We start from the raw sequence: 20,407 nt of genomic DNA, 5'->3' as shown, positions 1-20,407 counted from the left end.
TCCGAGCCTGAGCAGTTCATTCGGAGGAAGTGGATCCGTTTACCGTATTCGCGAGCCGTTCGCCGGGGTGGCACATACCAAACACCTTGCATTCTCCAAGACAACGCGTGAGCGCACTCATCTCATAGATATGGAAGGCTGTGGTCGCTTCACTTCTTCGATTTCCCTCTTACGCCCACACCATCGTCGCCTATTGTTCTGAACAAGACTGCAACAACAGGAGACAACATGGATAACGACCATACCACCTTGGCTGCTGTAGAAAGTGAGTATCGTCTCCCAGCATTGGTCAAGGGATCAACTTACTGACGTATTAGCAATGCCTTCAACCCATATTGAATTTAAGACCGAGGAAAGTGCTTACGACACATCATTCCATCTCGAGGCCGCATTCAAGAGAGAGTCTCCCCTGGGATTTATGGCAGATTGTCCATCTCTATCATCCAGCTTCCTCTCGTCTGGCTCCTCGATCGCAGGCTCCCATTATCTCCGTCGTTCTTCCCTGGGATCTTGCAGCAGTTTAACCTCCCCAGACATGTTCTTCACCCCTCCGGCAAGATTCGCAAGTCCCATCACGCCGATGATGCAGGATCCGGGAGTGCGTATGACCTACCAGAAGTGTCTGAAACCAGCAGCCTGCTTCGATAACTGCCAACCCATTTTTCACATGCAAGAAGAGGACCAGTACCCTCAGAGGTGTGTTTGGATGAGTGGTGTCGGCTCCTCTCCCGGCCTGCCGATGACAGACATGTCAGATATGTTGATGTCTGCACATGGTCACCCACTATATGATTCGAGGCAGCCTGGTATCAGCAACGTAATCTCGAATCCGGCTTTGACCAAGTCGATCTTCGACGGGCCGTTGGACTCTCCCACCATGCATGGTTCAGACCACGATTTTTTGCGGTGGACTTTAGCTCACACTCCCACAGAGACCATAGAGCCGAGCGTGACGTTCCAGCGCATATTACCAAGCTCCCCGAGCTACAAGCTCGAGCCGTCAACTCCTCCAAAGGCTAGAGTACCTCCGTCGGCTATTCTAAGCAGCAGTCCTTTGTCAATGATCTCACCATCCGTGCTGCCGTCACAGCACGACGTTGACGAACTGTCGTATGATGATCTCGAGCAAGTTCTGAGGCACTGTGACAGCAAGAGACATCGGACACACCATGACCGGCTGCATCGACGAGGGTACGAGCGCAGGAACACAACGGGGATTTCGAAACTCTCCTCCAAGACCGCAGCCAGTAATTCTGGTATCAACTGCGCCCCAATCATTGAAGAAAATCCATATCCCTGCACATACCCCGGGTGCATTGACAAAGGCACGGGAAAACCGAAACGGTTCAAGAGGCAGGAGCATAGAAAAAGGCATGAAAAGACCGTGCATGAGAAAGAGGACCACGACGTGTACAGATGCTGGGTGCCCGAGTGCAATAGGCCTTTCTCGAGAACGGACAACCTCAAAAGTCACCTGAGAAACACTCATTCAAAAAAGCCAGGCGTTCGAGGGAATCGATACGTGGCCACGCTGGACAAGAACAGCCAGTATTATGATCCAGACTGGGTCGGCGAGCTCGATAAGAATGGGTTTCCTCTGGTGTGACGGCACGAAGTGACCTGTGCTTCTGCACTTGAGTGACTTTCTGGCATGGTCGGCTCTGCATTGACAAGGGCTGCGACTTCCCAGCAACCAGGAAGAACAGACTGAACACCTGTTCTCCTATGAGGCGGGACGTTCCATTTTCGGAATCGAATTGTTAGTGGGATAGGGATTTGGCATACCAAGGATACGGTTTGGTGGCTGCATTGCAACAATTGTTTGTAAAAGTCATAGCATCGCTTGCTGAAAAGCATTGTCGGCGGCACGGGAAAGGATGTATCATGTACGAATAGCACTGTTTCAGCATAGCGGCACCAAAAGAGCATCAGTAAGGGATACGATCAAATATGAAAAATGAAATATGAAGACATGATTCACCACGGAGAAACACGCACTTTCTCGCAGTGTTGGATGGAGGATGATTGAAGATGATAGAGGAATGATGAAGGGTATCTACCAGTCGAGAGAAGGTGAAATTAATTTGATCCCTGCCGAGCCAAGGAGACCACGGAAATCATTGCCCCAAGTCTGAGATTTGAAACATGGGTGCCATACTAGGAAGCAAATCAGGCTCAAAATCACCATGCTAAGGCCAACCCAAGCAATGGATATTGGTCAAGTATCTATTTGAGGTGTCTGTCAACACCAAACAGCTTCTCTGCATACTGTCTCCTAGTCCCAAGAAATGTAATATCCCGGTGTAGCATGCAGACGCTGTCACCTCGAACTCTTTCCCGGATCAACCATCGATAACAGCAGCTTTCCTATCACTACTAGTCGAAACGCATCAAGTGACCACGTTCGCGCGCACAGCCTCCTCATACAGCAGCGACACCATCTATTTCTAGCTTCAAGGGACTGCTTCACACAACAATGCGTTTAGCACCCTTTTGCCTCAATCTAGTGGTACCCTCCGCCCATGCATTGCAGAGCACCTTAGATAACCGCTCTCGACCACTGGGCGATGACTGCTGCTCGACCTCGCTTTCCCAGTCTCGGATCATGGCTTCTCTATCAATATGCGACTGGATAGAGGTCTGCCCCCGCAAAGATGCAAAAGACATGTCGGAGATGGCAGGGCTGGACATGTTGACTTCGCCTTGCACGCCGTTACCATGCGTCCCATCAGTAGCAGACTCTGGCGGGACTAGAACGGTAGAATAACGCTCCCGTCTTACTGTTTGCTGCCAGTCTTTGCGTTCGACACTTCTTGGAGCATAGAGAGGGACCTTTTTCCAGCCCGGAAAATCTCCCCTTCCGAGCTCAATTTCGGGGGACAGTGCAGGCATGGTTTCGGAATCGTCCTGAATATTCAAACAAGAGGCTCCTTTGGACGCTGGCCGCGCCGTGGAAGATGTAGACGGCCGTCCATTTGGGTGCCCATTGTTCCAGGTAATCTCGGAACAAGCGCTCGGCGCATCCATGAACACCACAGGTTTTGGCACCGCTGTCGTGCCGCTAACGGAATGGCCGGACTCGGAATTGGTCCCCGGCCGCAAGCCTGGCTGGGTAATTCGGCTGATACTGGGTGCTGAGTTATGTCCGACTGAAACATTCGATATGCTCGGTCTGCTGGATCTTTGGGCTCCAAAGGCATGACTCCGCAATTCCTCGACACTTCCAACGGACGATGATCTTGTTGGTTGCTGGCGGTCAGGAGCCTTGAAAGAACGCGGGCCATGCAGTAGTCGATCCTCGGCCGTATGTATTGTCGACGATGACGAGGCATACGTATAATAGGTTGGGGCCGACTTGAAATGAGGGGGCGCTCGCTGTACACGTTAGATACGTCGGCGTAGACGGTGTTGGACATGAACCTTTGACTTTTCAGACGTCACCACATGCTGATTACGACTATCATTGAGCTCTTTGCGTATCGCAGAGGATATCTAGACATTGTCAGACCTGATGCACCCCGCGCTTTCCGTACCTACCTTGGACATCTCCTCCGAGCAAGATACAGTCTCTTTCGGCTTACAATCATAGTCCATCTGCAGGGCGACGGTGTTAGAGAGCAATGTCGAAGGCGGAGGACTTATACGTACAAGAAGAGGTTCGCTATTTGACCCTTCAGGCTCTCGGTTTTCGGTGGAGTGCATAGATCGCGGCACGCAGGATTCGGTCACGAGTTCTGGTTGCGGTAAAGTCGGTTCGGATGTGAAAGGGCGTGTAAGACATACGCTTTGAGCAGCTGATGTTGATGCTCGGTCTTTGCGAGCAAAAAAGCCGTTTGGCAGCTGCCTCAGCGACTTTGTCATTTTCTTCAGTCGACCCGAGTTACCTTCCCAAATGTCCGCAATGCCTTTCTTCACACCAAAGTTCCAAGTCTTTCCGTGCTTGCAATGTACATCGTAGGGCAAACTGGTCAAGAAGGCTTCATCGTCGAGTGACAGCTTTGTTGAAGTGATTTCGTCAATGGAGAGGTCGGGATTGCTCGCCTCGGGAGTGGAAGCCGTGCGAATGACTGTTCGTGGCCATAATGGTTTAGGAATTTCGTCGAGAGGGGTTGAAGGCACACTGCTGGCTCCGGATGTTGTCGAGCATCGTGTACGGAGACTGGGACGTTGGAGATCTGGTGAGAGTTGGCCCGTCTTTCTCAATGTTGACATAGGCTTCATTTGTTTCATCAACTGAGTTGTGTTGCGTAGGGCTGGAGGATGAGGCCGACGGCAAGGAATTGATAAGAAGCCAGTCGTTCGTGGGGGAGGGTCTCGCATCTTTTCATCGAGACAGAGTGACCAAGCAGAGTCGAACGAGTCTTAGTCGCAAAATTGTCGGGAGGCCGAGTGCCCAATCCCATTGACTGTGGTGTCAGTCCTGTTGTCCAGTGAGAGAAGGAGTAAAGCATGAACAAAGACAGGCAGTAGGAACTGTCCGCGGCTGGGGGATGAAAAGTGAGAGGGCAAGCACGAGCTTAGTTAGCAGTGAGAATTTCAAGATGAGATAGCAACCATCACAAATATTGACTGCGAGAAAGACGGGGCAGATGCAAACCGATCAGCAAGATCTCGGCGAACAATCTGGCTCTTACAAACCGTCAGAAGGAGTCTGATTCAAGCATGCTGAATGTCTCAACTATGCAGCTTTCAGTCTTGCGGCTCTGGCTTCCGCCTCTTTGCGCTCTTCTACTCCCTTCAAGAAATCCATTCTACTGAGATAACCCTCCCTTGCTTTGGCATGAGTATCAAGTTCTGCTTTGAACCCTTCAGCATCGACATGTACAGCCCAGTCCATTTTACTCTTTTCCACGACATTGAGTTTGGGTCCCTTGAATAGTCCTGTTTGTGAATTCTTTCCAGTCCAGGAGGCCTTGAACGCTCCCAGATTGCTGAAATTTGGATCAAACCGGGAGAGCTTTCTCAGAGGCCTATTGACCACTCTCCCATCTGTTGCAGGTACAGGTGATGTCGATGACTGTTGCTGTGCTAGCCAGAGCTGAGCTTCTGCTGAAGACTTGAGGACAGTCCTTTCTTCGACATGCACTTCTCCTGCAAATTTGTAAGTGCGCTTGATTGTGATGGTCTCGTCCAAATCTTTCGCAGGTAGAGTCTCCTTGTTCACAGCAGTTTCAACCGTTTTGACAGCTGTATCCACTGCTGATTCTTCATTCTGACTATTACTGACACCGTCGGGCTCGCCTTGAGGTGGTGGAGGTGCTTCCGACCTGTTCATGTCTTCCCATATCTTGTCAACGTCAATTGTGCTTCCTTTGACAGACGCCAGCTTGTTTTGCTTTCGTTCTTCCTTTTCTCTGGTCCGCATGGCACGGGTCCGCGCGCGCCATCCGTTCGACTCTTCATCGCCATCCTCTGTCTCGCCATCTCTTTGCTTCTTGTGTCTGCTGCGGTAGTTTTTCTGCTCTCTTATTGTAGCCTCGTCTCCCGAATCCAGTTCTGTAATGGTTTCTTGTTGGGTATGCTCACGCTCTATTTTCCGCCTTTTTCGAGGTCTCTGAGACAGCTCACCATCATTGGCCGCCTCGTCTTCGGATGTGGTAGAGATATCTTCGTCGTCAAAACCATCTTCTTGGAAGTCAGCATCAGCCTCTTCATCGTATTCGTCTTCCATCGTCACAACAGAGTCTGAGGGAGGAGGCATGCTTGTGTCTGGCGACCGTCTACCACGCGGAGTGAGTCGCAGGTGACAAAAGTACAGGTTAGGCGTCTGCGACAAAGCCGTTCCTAAGTTAGGAGCCTGGTGGGGAAAGTTAGGCGAGGCGCTTCGCTTGTTAGCGGCGCCCCGCACAAATGCTCCGATGCACTCTCAACTAGTATCTGCCCTACAGACGTAGGGGCATACGGGCAGCATTCTCTTGCGGTATCAGTGCATCGAATTCATGTTGTTGGATGCGCCCAAGTTGGAACATCCAAATCCCACTAGCCTATCTGGCGATCGGGAATAAGTGGATGAAGCCTACTCATACCACTTCTCGCTTGTCAATTTGTACTGAACACCAAACCATTTCGGAGTACCTAATGCACATTATAAGACTTACTTTGAAGATCTAACAGAGCCACATATTTCTCGATGCAAGGTCTGACAGCCCATTTCTCTGGAAGCAAAGGCAATGTGGTGTTCAGACCGAGAAGACGGACACAGTTACACTAATTGGAAGCATCGCTTGACGAAGGGGACGACGGCCCGCTTGGGTAACGCTGAGTTCCAGGGATACTGGAAGGAAGCACTTTCCTCCTACTCAATAACGCAAACTCCCGCCGCAACGAACGGTTAGGCTGGTGCCTACCGGCATGGCGTATATAAGATCAAGGGTTAATCTCCAAAGGGGTGGATAAACATGCGGCTGCCGTGGAAGCCAGAGTGGTCTCCTCAGTGCGTGCTAAGAAGAGTAATCATCATACTCAGCTCCAACCTGTGCAATGGTCTGCCTGCTTTTAACTTGCCGGCAAGCAGGAACCCTCGACAAGATGACCTTACAGATGCGTAAGCAATACAAAGAAGGACCCTCCATTCGAGCATGCAGCCATTCAGCCTCAGCGACGCCACAGATATTTCAGATGTCTTCGTTTCTCTCCATGCTCCTTCTGCTCCTCCATTGCTTTCTTGGGCCGTGGCTTGAGGGTCTCTGGGTGGCCCCTCGCTCTGGTAATCTCCCCGAGCGTGAGTAGATCGCCTGACGGATTCGAAAAGAAACTATGGAAGGTAGTCTCGCCGTTAAGGATCCTTCTGATATTGTGGCGGACGGAGAACATAAGATTCTCGGTGCGATCCTTCTCGTTCACCTGTGCCTTGTCCGGGTCAATGTCCGCAATATCGCTGTTTTTCACGGTGCTACCTGCAGCTCTAGCCACGCCGATGAGCCGGGGAAAAGGAGCGATACAGGTAAAATCCGGAAAGACAAACTCCGCGCACATGTCGCCCATGTTCATGTCGATGGACTTGTTGTTAGGGACAAGGCTCGCCGCATAAACCATCCGCTCAGCCCCACGGAGAGATATAGCGTACCCAGCTGTACAATACCCCCAATGCATGCGGTGAACGATCCGAGTCTGCAGGTCTGGACTGTCGCCTTGTTCCCACGGAGACATATCCGGTTGTTGAAAACTTGTGCGTACACTTCGTGGAGGAACAGTTGGATCGTGGGGAATAACCCAGCGCCGATTGTCGGATCGCCTAGCCTCGGAGTGGCAGTGACCAAACCACAGTATGTCCCAGTTATCGCCATATGGTGAACCTTTCGCCTTATTGTCGGAATCGAGAAGCCACCTAGAGCCGCGTGCGAACTCCACCAACTGGGATTTCAGGCCGATATCCCAGTCCGCGTCGTCCTCAAGGATGAGAGCGGTCTGAATACCCTGTTCGATCATCCTAAAAGGAGGTTAGCCACGAAACGAATAGATGCTATACGGGAATAAAATGCCGACCTTGTATAGATATTCAGGTGTGCTCTCCAACAGCCAACAGAACCTGGCTTGCGCTCAAATGTCTGACTAGAGGTTAAACCCTCAAACGCGATCTTGGGATGAAACTCACGTAAGGTAAGGCTTTGGGCGAGACCTCAGAGCCAACCACTCCATCTACCCAATCTATTGTGAAGTTGGTTACCTTTCCTTGGAGCAGTGTAGCATCTCGTTTGTCGGAGCGCTCAGGAAGATTAATGCCGAAAATCTTTTGAAACTATATTGGCAATGTAGTCAGCGCGTAGTCTGGAAGTAAGAACAAGCAGTCAGACTCACACCTAGTGTACTGTTTCGTATATGATTCAGGTTGTCCTTGAAGGCATGGATGTTGAAGTTCGACCTCGCTGATCGCGAGACATCATAAGGGATAGAAGATGAAGGGAACGAAAAGAGCGCTAGAATAAAGAAGACAGAGATCAAAATTACAATCGCAATCCCGCCTCTACCTCTCCGGAGTATGACAGCCTTCGTGTTCTGTAGAGCGGAATTTTCGCTCGCCCAAACCCCCATCGTGACGCTTGTTGTCTGCACGCGGCAACTTGGAGGGCTTTTGATCCTAAAGAATGACAGGAAGCTGAAAGAAAAAGGTACAGAATCAGGACATGAACACTCGCAGCCAGCAACCATGACGAGCTTCACACTGAGACAAAATCCAGGCACAGAACCTAAGATTGCGCACCCGCACAGCGCGAAGAGGCGCATTCCGGAGACCGGTACATGGTGCAGCGTACGGCTTGCCAATACCTGCAGGTCCGGTGTGGCTGCAATGGCTCTCTAGGTCGGGCTTAGGATCATCAGGGTTCAGGAGCGCCCTTCCTGGTCAACTCCTGGGCGTTTGGCCCCTGCATCGCACCCTGCATGAGCGCTCCTCATTCTTTACATACCATAGTAGTATATAGTAGACCGCCCCTGCCAGCAAGCTGCAAAGAAGCGCTATGCTCTTACCGCCAGGCACCCAGTGCCAGGTGCTTGTTGTGCCGCGCTGCAAGCTGCAACAGGCAAACTCTGCGGGGTCAGGTACTGCCTACTTCGGTCGCGCCCAGGGTGTTTGGCTCGGTTGGTGGCGCTCATTTGTCGCTTACCCCTGGGCACCATAGAGAATTGGATACTTTACGAAGGGCCCAAAAATCTAGATCATGCGCGACCGGCAAGACTAGTTGAGACTACCATGTACAGGTTGATCCCAAGCAAGGGATCCTTGCCAGAAGTTTGATTTCGTGGAGCCTCAAGCGCTGCAAAAAGCTGCATGTGTCTCGCCTTGCACGTGCCTTTTCTCAGGCAAAAAATTGGTCGTGGGTAACATAGAGGCCGAGGGCAGGCAAGCCTTTCAATGGAACGGCTTAGAAACAGGCATTTGCAGGGGATCATCCGAGGGTTCGTGTAGCCCCTACAAAATTGTCGCAGGATTGTCGTCGTCAGCATATGGCGCCAGATGAAGAAGTGGAGCGTCACTCGGACCTGCCAGACTGGGAGAGGGAAGCTGGAAATTCTACTAGTTAGCGAGGCTTCCGACCCGCCGCGAAGCCCGGACACCTTGGCTAAGCGACGATGCACTAGCCCTCGGCCTACGCTTATTGCCACCACAAACTGTCCACCGTCCAACCCATCATCGATGACCGGGGCTAGTAGGCGTATGAGCACTGCTGTGCTTTCCCGACAAGTGAGCAACAGGCAAAAATGCGGACGTATGATGCTCCATGGATTGCAGGGTTCTATTATCGTTTTGATGTTGTCACCTCTTCAACCATCTTCGGAATGCCATAGCAGATGACTTAGAGGTCTGCATCAGGAGCTGAACGTGCTAACCTAGTGTCTCCAAAAGTCCTGCTAGGTACGGAGTACTGTCCTTTTACTTCTGTCTCCTCCGGAAACCAAATGGCAATGTTAAAGTCTTGACATAAACTTGTAAGGAAGATGTACTAGGTGTACTACATTTCGACAGACGATTGCTCAAGACAATTAGCAGTACCGGCTAAATATCTCTCTTGGGTACTGAAAATCTAGTACTGGAGATTGTTCTGGATCAACAAATCCGACAATGCTCTTGGATCTTTTGAATAAAAAATGGGGGAAACGGTCCAGTTAAGACCTTTACCTAAGCTTTTTCACTATGGCTTTAACTAACTTTATCTTTAGGCTGTCCTTTAGTTAAAGAATTATGCCAAGACTTTAACATTGCCATTTGGCTACGGGGAAGAGAAGGTACTGGTTGGTTCTGACCCAATTGGTATTATTGCCGCTCTTTATATACGCCTTCGTTGTCAGGAATATACGTACGCGTGATCCAAACAAGTACAAAACCAACAGATTAAAGATTTCTGCTGTGAAATAGCAGGATTCTCGGTCTTTTTGGGCAATCCCCAAGGGCCTGTGCATATGTGCCTGACAGTTATATTGCTAATGAACTACGCCTGATGCTGAGCAATAGTCATGATGACGATATCGACTTTAGCGAACCCTGTTTATTGAAGGAGAATTAAGGTAGTCGGACAAGCATCAAGTGTCAGCAGCCAGAGAAGCCAGATCGTCGCTTTCCAATGCAAGAAGACCACCTAGGTGTGGAAGAAGTCGGTCATTCACAGTGTTGAAGGTGTACCTTGGGTTATGAATGCCGGGTTGGGACGAGAATCGGAAGCGGCGACGTTGTTCCAAAGCTGTCCTCTGTGAAAGCATGTTAGAAGGCAGTCGCCTACGCACCCAAGGTAGGCACTGTAAACAGCATCGACAGGTCACTAGAATGAAAGACCGAACTCAGTGATAGAATTGAAGGTAGGTTGCTCTTCTGCTGCGCGCATCGTGCTGCCCTTACAGCTTCCAAGTCGTGCGGCCATGAGTTGTGGAGACAGGTACACCAAGCGCCGCACGCTCTCCAGGCGGCGTCATCTCGACCCGGGAGAGGGCAAGCTCGATGCCGGCGCCGTCTCTCTTGGCGCTACTCCGTACACCTCAATCAACCACCAGGCCCGCCTGCTATCGCACCGCCTTGAAAGTCTCATAAATTCGGCCTGGTGAGATACAGTTGCTGGACCGCTCAGTGTATGAATGGTTCGCCCTTCTGAGCCCTCAGAGGAAGGTACTTTGCCTTACGCCCCTTGATTCTGGCTGCGAAGGACATGTTCATTCATCTCGCATGCTATCGGCCGTAAAGTGAGTTCTGCGAAAGGCCTCTGGGCATGGCTCGCGCATTATACTCTTTTCGGTAATTTACGCTACAACTTGGGGCTCCTTGGGGACTTACAACTACTATGTGACCGCAATGCTTACGCCCTTAATCAGGAGTAGACGGATAGATTCAAATCGCAACGGCCGCTTCGGACATTGTAATTCGCATTCAAAAACAAAGGCACGGCAGTATTGGCATAGTGTGGGCAAGCCTACGAGGAAGACGCGGTAAGAAGTTGAGACGCGAATAACCCTGAGCCTTAGCCATATTGCTCCTGAAATATACTTGTCAATTCGTTGAGGAAAAATATGTCGGCGGCAATGACCAGCCAGACATTGCCTTCACACTACAAAGACTGGCCAAACACATTGGGGGTTTGTAATGTTCCTTGGGTACATTCTGTGGTTAACCATCTCTCAGTTCGACGCCACATATGAGGAGAGGAAACCTGTCGAACTTCAAGTCGAAGGCACCATCCCACCTTACGCGGCGGGTACTCTGTTTCGAACTGGCTTAGGACCTAGGACGGTACAAACTTCGAATGGCAAGGAGTTCAAGGTCAATCACTGGTTCGACAACTTTTCTCAAGTGCACCGCTTCCAGATACACGCTTCCGAAGCAGGTTCGCCTGTCAGAGTGACATACAATTCGAGATTGACCAGTGATGGACTTATCGAGAAGATTCGGAAGACTGGAAAGCTTGATGGTTTCACATTTGCGGCCAAGTATGACCCGTGCAAGTCTTTATTTCAGAAAGTCCAGTCTGTCTTCCAACAGCAACCGCCCCAGGGCCCCAACGGAGTCAACGCCGCAGTAACAATATCTGCCAATTTTCCAGGTCTGTCAAGCACTGGTCGGAAGTTGAATGGCCCTCACTCTCACGACAAAAACATAACTCTTTGCAATAAGACCGACGCGAACCTCTTTCAGATGCTCGATCCCGAGACGTTGGAGCCTGTGGGTGTTGCTCGCCAGAACACCCTCCATCCGGAGCTCACAGGAGCTGGGAGCGGTGCCCATGCTAAATCTGATCCGGGGAATGGCGACGTTTTCAACTACAATCTCGACTTTGGCCGTACAGGCACATATCGAGTCTTTCGAGTCTCAGCGACAACGGGGAAGACTTTTATTCTGGCCAAATTCCACCATACTGCTGCCTACCTGCATTCACTCTTTCTGACCGAGAATTATGTAGTATTGTGCGTCTGGAATTCCACCTACAAGGCTGGTGGTGCTTCCATCCTATGGACTCAAAATCTTCTTGATGCCATGGTCTGGAACGATCAACATCCGGCAACGTGGTTCGTGATCGATAAGCGACCACTTGAAGAGGGAGGCAAAGGGTTGGTTGCAAAATATGAGTCGGCACCCTTCTTCTGCTTCCATACCATCAACGCCTATGAAGAGCCGTCCAATCTCGACGGCTCAATCGACATAGTGGCAGACTTGGCGGCTTATGACAATATGGACGTGTTGCATCGCTTCTACTTGGACAATCTCATCAGCGACTCGCCTAAAGCAGCTGCATACATGGAAAGCCTCAGTCCAGCCGTTCGCCCGAACTATCGGAGATATCGATTACCATTGGTGTCAGCAGCGACGGCTCACAAGACTTCAACAGCTGTGCTTGAGTACGAAAGCAGCAATGGGGATGCTCTTGAACTCCCCACGATCAATCCGAAAATGGTGGCCCAGAAACATCGATACATGTATGGGATCGTGGACACCGGCAAATCTACGTTCGCGGATGGATTGGTAAAGCACGATGCAGAAACTCATACCGTAATCCGATGGAGCAAGCATGGCCATACAGCCGGAGAGCCCGTCTTCGTGCCAGATCCTCGGTCCAGTGAAGAGGATGGAGGTGTACTGTTGACGGTGGTGCTCGACGGCTTAGCTGGCCAAAGTTACCTGCTAGTCCTCGATGCCAAAACGATGAAAGAAGTCGGCCGTGCTCATGTGAACGGAGTGCTTGGATTTGGGTTCCATGGTCTTCATGTCAGTTCAGGAGAGCGAGTTGGTCGATTCAATGGACTCAGCTTATGAGGTGGTTGGGAGTCAGAGTACCTAGGTAATTACGTAGTTGTACTCCGTAGAAATGAAAGGAATGTTGTGTCCAAATAATCTGTGAAAGCTTTGGTCACTGAATGATCTGTTAGGTTGGGCATCGCTGCGACTGGTACGGATTTTGTTCCCGAAGGCCAAAGTGACGGATTGTTGAAGTGAAAGGCTGTCCCTCAAGCAACGCTACCGCCTAGCGAGCCCTAAGTTAGCTCCCCATAGCCACCAAAGTTAGCCTTGTGTCTCCCCAGACTTTCAGGATTTTGGGTGCCTCGGCCTCTAATTCCTTCATGACGTAGGTGCTCAATAAAAATGTGGTGAGCTGCCACAGTACCTTCACATACGTAACGCACAACACACTCACACCCCCGGTAGCACGCTTCCGACACTCTTTTTCGCTTCCACCGCGAAATTCGCTGATTTCTTTGAGAAAGAACGCAGCCTTTTGTCTTCAGAACGACCGGTTATAGACCTTTTCATGACTATGGCTTTGTTGTAGCCATCGTCATCATTCATTCAATTCTCTTCCCTCATCGCTCGCGTCCGCTTCCAAACGCAGGTACCATCCAGCCAACCTTTCACCTCTCCAAACCTCCTCGCGCATCTGCGGCCAAGAATTGAGAGAACCAGACGACTGCGCACTCACTAGGTGTAGCATCAGTCATGTCAGTGACAGCAATCTTCGACTGGCTTGGCCTAGAGGACACTGTTCCACGGGTCAAGGTCGCGACTTTGCCAGCTTCATATTTCAGATTTCCGCCCTCCCCAAAGCCAACGACCTTGCCTCCTCCTCCGGACAGTCCAACTCTTGCGCATCCGTTCACGATCCCCGCCGATATCTACAATGCTGTTCTATCTCCCAACGTGCCGATTACGGTGGCTCTTGTCTATATGTCATTCGTCGCCTTCATGAACTCGGTCAATGCGAATCGCAAATACAAGCCTTGGGCCTTCAGCAGGACACGGTTCTTCAAGCTTCTTGTCATATTACACAATATTGTCTTGGCTGCATATTCAGCATGGACTTTCGTTGGCATGGTCAACACTCTCCACTTGTGCTTGCCAGCCTGGAATGAGCAGCCAACCGTGGCAGGAACAGTAGATGCGCTGTGCAAGCTGCATGGTCCACGAGGCATTGGAAGTGCTGCAACATACAATGCGACAACGAGCGCGTGGTCAATGACAAACCGTATGTTCCATTTGGCAGCAGATGGCCTGGGTCCAGAAACAACAGACGCCGGCAGAATCTGGAATGAAGGGTTGGCCTTCTATGGCTGGCTGTTTTACCTCTCCAAGTTCTACGAAGTCATTGACACATGCATCATCCTGGCCAAGGGGAGAAAGAGCAGCTTCCTGCAGACATACCACCATGCAGGAGCCATGCTGTGTATGTGGGCTGGTATTAGGTACATGTCTCCGCCCATCTGGATGTTTGTCCTTGTCAACTCGGGTATCCATGCGGTCATGGTAAGTCGGAGGATGTCGTGATGTTATTCAACCGCTGATATGGTTACAGTACACATTCTATCTCCTCTCTGCACTTGGCATCCGCGTACCGAAGTGGTTCAAGCAGTCACTGACGACTCTTCAAATCACCCAATTCGTGGTTGGAGCTACGTATGCCTTTTCGCATTTGTTCGTTGCCTACCAGATGCCTGTCAGCGTTGCTTACACCTATTATCCCGGAGAGGTGGCCTCGAAGATCGCGTACAGTATTCCCAGCGACCTCTCCGCCACGGCATCAGGTGCAATAGCTACAGCATCCGCTGGCGTTGGAGCTTGGCTAAAGAAGGCTGCGCTACGAGCTGCGGGCTACGAAGGTCTTGCTGAAAATGTTCTCAATGAGCAAGGTCGACCCTTCGGAATCGATGCTGTCCATGCTGCAGAGGATCTTGTGGCAAGAGAAGAAACAAGATACAGAGATGAATTGCAATGGGTGCACTGTCTCGATACCAGTGGTCAAGTGTTCGCGATCCTTCTGAATTGCATGTACCTTGCGCCTTTGACATGGCTGTTCCTGCAATTCTTTATCACTTCATATTTGAAGCGAGCAGATAGAAGACGTAGCAGTTCGGCAAGCGAGATGGCCGTTCGTGCTCGACAGAGCCTACAAGACGCGTCGAAGGGTGTGGCACGCAGACTCAGTGAAGCTGTGGAAGAAATGCATCGAACATCTGAAGACATTGGCGAAGAAGATGCTATTGTGGACACAGAAGAAGTAAAGAATGAACTCGGAGAAGTTGCACAACAAGTCAAAAATACAGCCAAGAAGGCCTCCAAGAAGGCCAAACAAGCTGCGTCAAAAGCAAAGCCCGAGACAGTGGTCGAGGAGTTCCAACGTGACTTGGAGCTGATGAAGGAGGGTGCGCTGAATTTGGGTGAGAAGATCAAGACTGCCACCAGCAGCGCTGCCGAGCAGGCGAAGAATCTCAAGGACGCTGCCGCCGAGAAGACTCAGAAGACTGCCGATGCGGCCGAGGATGCGACAACTACGGCGGCACAAAAGGGAAAGAAAACTGCCAAGCAGGCAAAAGATCTGAAGAACAGTGCGGCGCAGAAAGCCGAGCAGAGTGCGCATCAAGCTAAGGATGTGAAGGACTCTGCAGCTGAGAAGGCGAAAGAGACCACGGATAACGCTGAAGAAGCTGCGTCTGAGGCAGGAGATAGGGCAGAGAAGAAGGCGCAGGACATCAAGGAGGAAACAGAGAAGTGGAAAGCTGAAACCTCAAAGGAAGAGAAAGCCCCAAACGGAAGTGGCACCGGCGCAGAAGAGGCGACCGGTCAGACTTCACAGCAGCCCAAATCTGATGAAGTTCAGTCGGACGGAAAGGGAGCGGAAACGAGCGAGGTACAGGAAGGGAAGAGTTTCGCTGATGCTCTAAAAGAATAAGCCTCTGTTGGCGTTACCTGTGCAGACTGCTTTCCATCGACAATGCCAACAGTCTTCTCCCTCGAGCCACAAACCTCATCCAATATTCCGCCCGGAAGTCTGAAGCCTGTCAGGGTGGGCTACAGGGTTATTGAGAGCGACAAGAATTGGGACACCAACGACTTCCTCGCCCATGTTTGCGCTTTGCCACCATCAACATGTACTCGTCCTCAGTTGAGCTAAACCTTGAGCCAGAAGATATGGTTACTTTGCATCATTGCAAAGCTGAAACAATGGTTGAAAGCTGTGAATAAGGATTGCTTCAAGGTCCTGGATCACATAGCGACGTCTAGATAGCTTAATAATCGAGTTCGGACTCTCAGAAGCCATAGAAGGATCATCTGGAACGATGCAGATGTTCAAGTACTCCGTCCAAAGCTGCTGCTCTTCGGTTAAGGGCGGCAATATCGCACTCGGCTAACCTTCTTCTACATTGACCGTCGAAATCGCCAGATTGAATTGTCTCGCCGCACATGAGCAACTTCATCTTTGCGGGAGCTGTCAAGCAGTCGTCGATACCGGTTTCGCGTGTACTCTGACGAGCCGTAGCACCTCGCCAGGCACCTCTGCCTGACATGTCGGCGTCACTGCCTGGCAATCGCGACCTGCCGGCCTCTCAGTATGACCTCTCCACCTACTGGGGTCGTGTCAAGCAATCTGCCCAGATAGCAGATCCGAGGTAAGAAGAGGCAATGGTGTGAAATATCTGTGCTCTGCTGGCGACAAATTGCACCCTGAGTGTGGGAAATACCGTGACTTATGGAGGCAGAGGCGGAACAGACGTCGTCCAATGTTCGTTGACTGACGCACCGTACTTAGGACACTATTTGTCTCATCCTCCGGCCTCGAACATGCGAAGCAACTGGTCACATCCTACAAGACGGGGGCAATAAAACAAATGACTCCTGAAATATGGAACGCAAAGAAGATCGTGGATTCTACACTCCATCCAGGTTCGCAGGGACCAGTCATGACGGCACGTATTCCCAACTGACAAGGCCCCAGATACCGGAGCGCCAGTATTTCTCCCCTTCCGGATGTCATGCTTTGTTATCTCGAATCTGGTGGTGACAGCGGGCATGCTGACGCCGAACATGACGGTACAATTTCTCTCCGCTGCTCGAGTGATCACTTTGTAACAGTGCTAGACAACTGGGACGGTCGCATGGCAGATAATTAATCAGTCTCTCAACGTGGCAATCAACAGTGCCAATGCAAATAAGTCCTCGCCGCTGTCTACCACGACACTCATCCAGAGCTACCTGCTGGCCGTGTCCGCATCATGCTCCGTTGCAGTTGGGCTCAACTCGATCGTCCCACGCCTCAAGAGAGTTTCCCCAAATACAAGGCTCATCCTCGGCCGTCTGGTCCCCTTTGCAGCCGTTGCTTCTGCCGGCGCTCTGAATGTCTTCCTCATGAGAGGCGAGGAGATCCGGCGTGGTATCGATATCTTCCCCGTCCAGTCCGAGGCGGAGAAGGCCGAGCGTGAGAAGACGGGCAAGGAAGTTGCCAGCTTAGGCAAATCGCGGAAGGCCGCCACCCTAGCCGTGGGCGAAACTGCTATCTCGCGGGTTTTGAATGCGACGCCCATTATGGTTATTCCGCCGCTCGTTCTTGTGCGGTTGCAGAAGACGGAGTGGTTGAAGCAACGACCTAGAATGGTCCTGCCAATCAATCTTGGTCTGATTCTTACGACGAGTATCTTTGCTCTGCCGCTTGCTTTGGCAGCGTTTCCGCAACGGCAAGCGGTCAGTGCAAAGAGCCTGGAGAAAGAGTTCTGGAGTGAAGGTGGTGAAGGTGGAATGGTCGAATTCAATCGCGGGATCTGAGGCGACGAAGATGAAGGACTCGAGTCTCAGCACGATGTGCATATGCGATCTCTTGCCCACAACCCGATCTGTGCACATGTCGAGCATGGCTACAAATTAGACATCATAAGAGTGTCGTGGCATGACTGGCCTTATTGGGGCGACTGATGACGAACGGCAACCCGTGATACTCGCGGATACAGTCCCGACCGATAGACATAGAGTAGACAGAGGAAGCAGCAATGCCTGAAAAGCTGGGCCATTCTTGCGGCCTTCCTTTTGACCACGGAGCAAAAGTTTCACCTGCAGAACAGCCTTGATTTTTCCAGGCCAAAGCAATAACAACACCGATTCAACCAAACTTGACAAGCGATTTTGTTCCGTTGAACAGCTTTCCATTACTCAAGGCCTTGCCCTTTCAGCCTAGTGTAGTGAGTCTTTGTTGGTCCTGCCGAAATGACGGGCTCAGTGTAGGCAGTGTAGGTACAGCCAACGGTCGACCTTGCTCCCATTTCTGAGCAGACCCATACTCATGTGTGCTTGTAATTGCTTGCTGACTTCTTCGTTAGAGACTTTGCATCTTTACGCATCTAGACGACATGGCTGCATCTTTTACGTGGTAAGGTAGCTATTGGCGTTGGCGCACATCGAATCAGGCGGGATGCTGCTCGTCTCCTCGTGCTGGCATAACAAGACGCCAAGGATCGGCACGCCTCAAGCGGACTTCCGCCGGCCATCCGTTATCTGAAATTCACACGAGCCTTTACCCAATGAGTCCAACGAGTCTCCCTAGGCAATCCTCGAACAACAGTCCGACAGACTCCTCCTGTGGTTGACATAACCATGGCTTCCAAAGACGTTGTCTCAGACAACGAGTCCATAGACTCCCAACTCGAATGGGAGCTGGAAGAAGGTATCCCACAGGTCGACGACCCGTTCATTCAGCGGTACATGGCTGGCCGCGACGCCCTGATCGCGCAAGAAAAGAAGAAACGCCACGACCATATGTTCAAACAAACCATGTCGCCCATGGCGAAGCAGGCGTCTCAGATCATGGCGGCCATCCGTCGAAGAGAACTCAGGGACGTATGGACGTCCGAGTTCGAGGAGAGCCTAATGGACGTCAACGGCGGCAACCTGTACCCTGGAATGATGTTCACACTGGCCCGCGACCGGATCGAGAAGACGGACCTGTGGAAGATCATCGAGAAGATGCCCAAAGGCGCCTTGTTGCACGCACACTTGGACGCGATGATCGATATCGATTGGCTGATTGACCAGGCATTGGCCGAGACAGGCTTTTGTATCCTCGCCCCGGAAGGGTTGAGTGACGCCAAAAGGCGGGAGTTTGGGCCCCTCGAGTTTCGGTACTATGGTGACGAGGAGTTGAAGAAGCTCAAGAGCGAATGTGGAGGCGCGATCTGGACGAGTAGCTACATTGCGCGGACCCCTGTCCCGATTCGCGAGGCGCAGAGGACGTTTCCAGACGATGACACTACGTTCAAAAAATGGTTGGCCAGTCGATGCACGATTACGGCAGAGGAGAGTCTGTGTCATCATCATGGGCCGGATGCGATCTGGAGGAAGTTTCAGAGTACATTTCTGGTGATTGGCCAGATGTTGTTCTACGAGCCTATCTTCCGGCGGGCAATTCAGAGGCTACTAGGACAGTTGGCGGCCGACGGGACTAGCTATGTGGATCTAAGAGCGGCGTTTAAATTTGAGTATAGGACGGCAGGGCAGACGACGGGGTCTGTCGGGCGATTTGACGATTTCTTTGCCGCCCTGCAAGAGGAGATTGAGAAATTCAAGGCCAGCCCTCAGGGGAAGAACTTCAAGGGTGCTAGGATCATCTGGACGACGGTGCGGAAGATGGATAATCGAGCCATTGCGGATGCGATGAAGGAGTGTATCAGGATGAAAAAGAAGTATCCGCATCTGGTGTGTGGGTACGATTTCGTGGCGCAGGAGGACCAGGGGAGGACATTGAAAGATCTTACACCCATGATTTTCTGGTTCAGGAAGCAGTGTGCGGAAGCGGGCGTGGATTTGCCGTTCTTCTTTCACGCGGGTGAGTGTCTTGGAGATGGGGACAGTACGGACAATAACCTGTTTGATGCGGTCTTATTGGGCACGAGAAGAATTGGGCATGGGTATTCGCTGTACAAGCATCCCTTGCTGATTGATATGGTGAAGGAGAAGAAGATCTTGGTGGAGAGCTGTCCGATATCGAACGAGATTCTGCGGCTGTCGAGTTCGATCCTATCCCATTCGCTGCCTGCGTTGCTGTCGAGGGGAGTCCCGGTGTCGTTGAACAATGATGATCCTGCGATCTTGGGACACGGGAAGAACGGGTTGAGTCATGATTTTTGGCAGGCGTACATGGCGTTTGAGAACTTGGGGTTGGAGGGCCTGGGCACAATGGCAGAGAACTCGCTCAAGTGGTGCGCTATTGAGGACCAAAAGACGGCTGAGTGGACGAAGAGCATCACGGACGGCTATATGGGAAAAGGCACGAAGGCGAAGTTGCTGAGAGAGTGGAGGAGTGAGTTTGAGAAGTGGTGTCAATTCATTGTGATGGAGTTTCCGCTTGAAGCTGCAGATGAAGAGGGTGAAGAAGAGGAAGATTCCGAAGATGAGGATGAGGAGGAGGACGAAGACGAAGAAGACGAAGACAATGAGTGAAGAGATGGTATGCGTGCATCAGCATAGGAGATTCAACTTTCCTAAGCTGCGTGTAAGAGCAGTACTCTCTACATGAGGCGTAGCAGTGGCTCACATAGCTGGAGCAAGCATATTTTTACCTTTGATTCGACATCCGACGACTTGTGTCCAACTAGAGATTGACCCAGAAGATACGGAGTAGAGCAGTCAACACTATGGAGAATGGTCTGGAGGAGTGATCTGCTGAGTGTGAAGCGGCTT

At 51.3% G+C, this 20,407-nt stretch overlaps 8 protein-coding genes across 9 annotated transcripts; 5 read left to right on the top strand and 3 right to left on the bottom strand.

The window, feature by feature from the left end:
* Positions 1 to 228: 228 nt before the first annotated feature.
* PV05_07267 (uncharacterized protein) lies at positions 229 to 1,606 on the top strand (the record flags this gene model as incomplete). Its single annotated transcript, XM_013460077.1, has 2 exons — positions 229 to 265; positions 318 to 1,606. The coding sequence occupies 2 exons, from the start codon at positions 229 to 231 to the stop codon at positions 1,604 to 1,606; spliced, it is 1,326 nt and encodes a 441-aa protein (XP_013315531.1).
* An 860-nt stretch (positions 1,607 to 2,466) lies between these two features.
* PV05_07266 (uncharacterized protein) lies at positions 2,467 to 4,320 on the bottom strand (the record flags this gene model as incomplete). Its single annotated transcript, XM_013460076.1, has 3 exons — positions 2,467 to 3,375; positions 3,421 to 3,492; positions 3,538 to 4,320. The coding sequence occupies 3 exons, from the start codon at positions 4,318 to 4,320 to the stop codon at positions 2,467 to 2,469; spliced, it is 1,764 nt and encodes a 587-aa protein (XP_013315530.1).
* A 266-nt stretch (positions 4,321 to 4,586) lies between these two features.
* On the bottom strand, positions 4,587 to 5,737 carry PV05_07265 (uncharacterized protein). The gene has a single exon (XM_013460075.1). It carries the CDS (start codon positions 5,699 to 5,701, stop codon positions 4,679 to 4,681), a length of 1,023 nt encoding a protein of 340 aa, XP_013315529.1. The 5' UTR covers positions 5,702 to 5,737; the 3' UTR covers positions 4,587 to 4,678.
* Positions 5,738 to 6,566: 829 nt separating this feature from the next.
* Positions 6,567 to 8,031, bottom strand: PV05_07264 (uncharacterized protein; the record flags this gene model as incomplete). Its single annotated transcript, XM_013460074.1, has 4 exons — positions 6,567 to 7,429; positions 7,486 to 7,565; positions 7,595 to 7,738; positions 7,798 to 8,031. The coding sequence occupies 4 exons, from the start codon at positions 8,029 to 8,031 to the stop codon at positions 6,595 to 6,597; spliced, it is 1,293 nt and encodes a 430-aa protein (XP_013315528.1). The 3' UTR covers positions 6,567 to 6,594.
* Positions 8,032 to 11,004: 2,973 nt separating this feature from the next.
* On the top strand, positions 11,005 to 12,753 carry PV05_07263 (uncharacterized protein; the record flags this gene model as incomplete). The annotated part of the gene is made up of 2 exons (XM_013460073.1): positions 11,005 to 11,058; positions 11,105 to 12,753. The coding sequence occupies 2 exons, from the start codon at positions 11,005 to 11,007 to the stop codon at positions 12,728 to 12,730; spliced, it is 1,680 nt and encodes a 559-aa protein (XP_013315527.1). The 3' UTR covers positions 12,731 to 12,753.
* Positions 12,754 to 13,097: 344 nt separating this feature from the next.
* PV05_07262 (uncharacterized protein) lies at positions 13,098 to 15,999 on the top strand. The gene is made up of 2 exons (XM_013460072.1): positions 13,098 to 14,212; positions 14,262 to 15,999. The coding sequence occupies exons 1-2, from the start codon at positions 13,409 to 13,411 to the stop codon at positions 15,633 to 15,635; spliced, it is 2,178 nt and encodes a 725-aa protein (XP_013315526.1). The 5' UTR covers positions 13,098 to 13,408; the 3' UTR covers positions 15,636 to 15,999.
* A 173-nt stretch (positions 16,000 to 16,172) lies between these two features.
* Positions 16,173 to 17,839, top strand: PV05_07261. Of its 2 annotated transcripts, XM_013460071.1 has the most exons (4): positions 16,173 to 16,353; positions 16,494 to 16,627; positions 16,680 to 16,774; positions 16,823 to 17,839. In XM_013460071.1, exons 1-4 carry the CDS (start codon positions 16,250 to 16,252, stop codon positions 17,501 to 17,503), a joined length of 1,014 nt encoding a protein of 337 aa, XP_013315525.1. In that variant the 5' UTR covers positions 16,173 to 16,249; the 3' UTR covers positions 17,504 to 17,839. The 2 variants fall into 2 exon arrangements, with proteins under 2 accessions (XP_013315525.1, XP_013315524.1); XM_013460070.1 differs by having other exon boundaries at positions 16,173 to 16,627.
* A 388-nt stretch (positions 17,840 to 18,227) lies between these two features.
* PV05_07260 (uncharacterized protein) lies at positions 18,228 to 20,303 on the top strand. Its single transcript, XM_013460069.1, has one exon. It carries the CDS (start codon positions 18,326 to 18,328, stop codon positions 20,165 to 20,167), a length of 1,842 nt encoding a protein of 613 aa, XP_013315523.1. The 5' UTR covers positions 18,228 to 18,325; the 3' UTR covers positions 20,168 to 20,303.
* The last annotated feature ends 104 nt before the right edge of the window (positions 20,304 to 20,407 follow it).

Source organism: Exophiala xenobiotica (genome assembly GCF_000835505.1).
Source record: "Exophiala xenobiotica strain CBS 118157 unplaced genomic scaffold supercont1.4, whole genome shotgun sequence".
NCBI lineage: Eukaryota > Fungi > Ascomycota > Eurotiomycetes > Chaetothyriales > Herpotrichiellaceae > Exophiala > Exophiala xenobiotica.
This window is presented reverse-complemented; position numbering and strand designations above follow the sequence as displayed.

What these genes read in the sequence shown, in the direction of transcription:
- PV05_07265 (XM_013460075.1), bottom strand. Translation starts at nt 5,701, where the DNA reads ATGCCTCCTCCCTCAGACTCTGTTGTGACGATGGAAGACGAATACGAT.
- PV05_07260 (XM_013460069.1), top strand. Translation starts at nt 18,326, where the DNA reads ATGGCTTCCAAAGACGTTGTCTCAGACAACGAGTCCATAGACTCCCAA.
- PV05_07261 (XM_013460071.1), top strand. Translation starts at nt 16,250, where the DNA reads ATGTCGGCGTCACTGCCTGGCAATCGCGACCTGCCGGCCTCTCAGTAT. An exon ending in GCCCAGATAGCAGATCCGAG is followed by an intron (nt 16,354 to 16,493) that starts GTAAGAAGAGGC and finishes CACCGTACTTAG; the next exon opens with GACACTATTTGTCTCATCCT. An exon ending in GGATTCTACACTCCATCCAG is followed by an intron (nt 16,628 to 16,679) that starts GTTCGCAGGGAC and finishes ACAAGGCCCCAG; the next exon opens with ATACCGGAGCGCCAGTATTT.
- PV05_07262 (XM_013460072.1), top strand. Translation starts at nt 13,409, where the DNA reads ATGTCAGTGACAGCAATCTTCGACTGGCTTGGCCTAGAGGACACTGTT. An exon ending in CGGGTATCCATGCGGTCATG is followed by an intron (nt 14,213 to 14,261) that starts GTAAGTCGGAGG and finishes ATATGGTTACAG; the next exon opens with TACACATTCTATCTCCTCTC.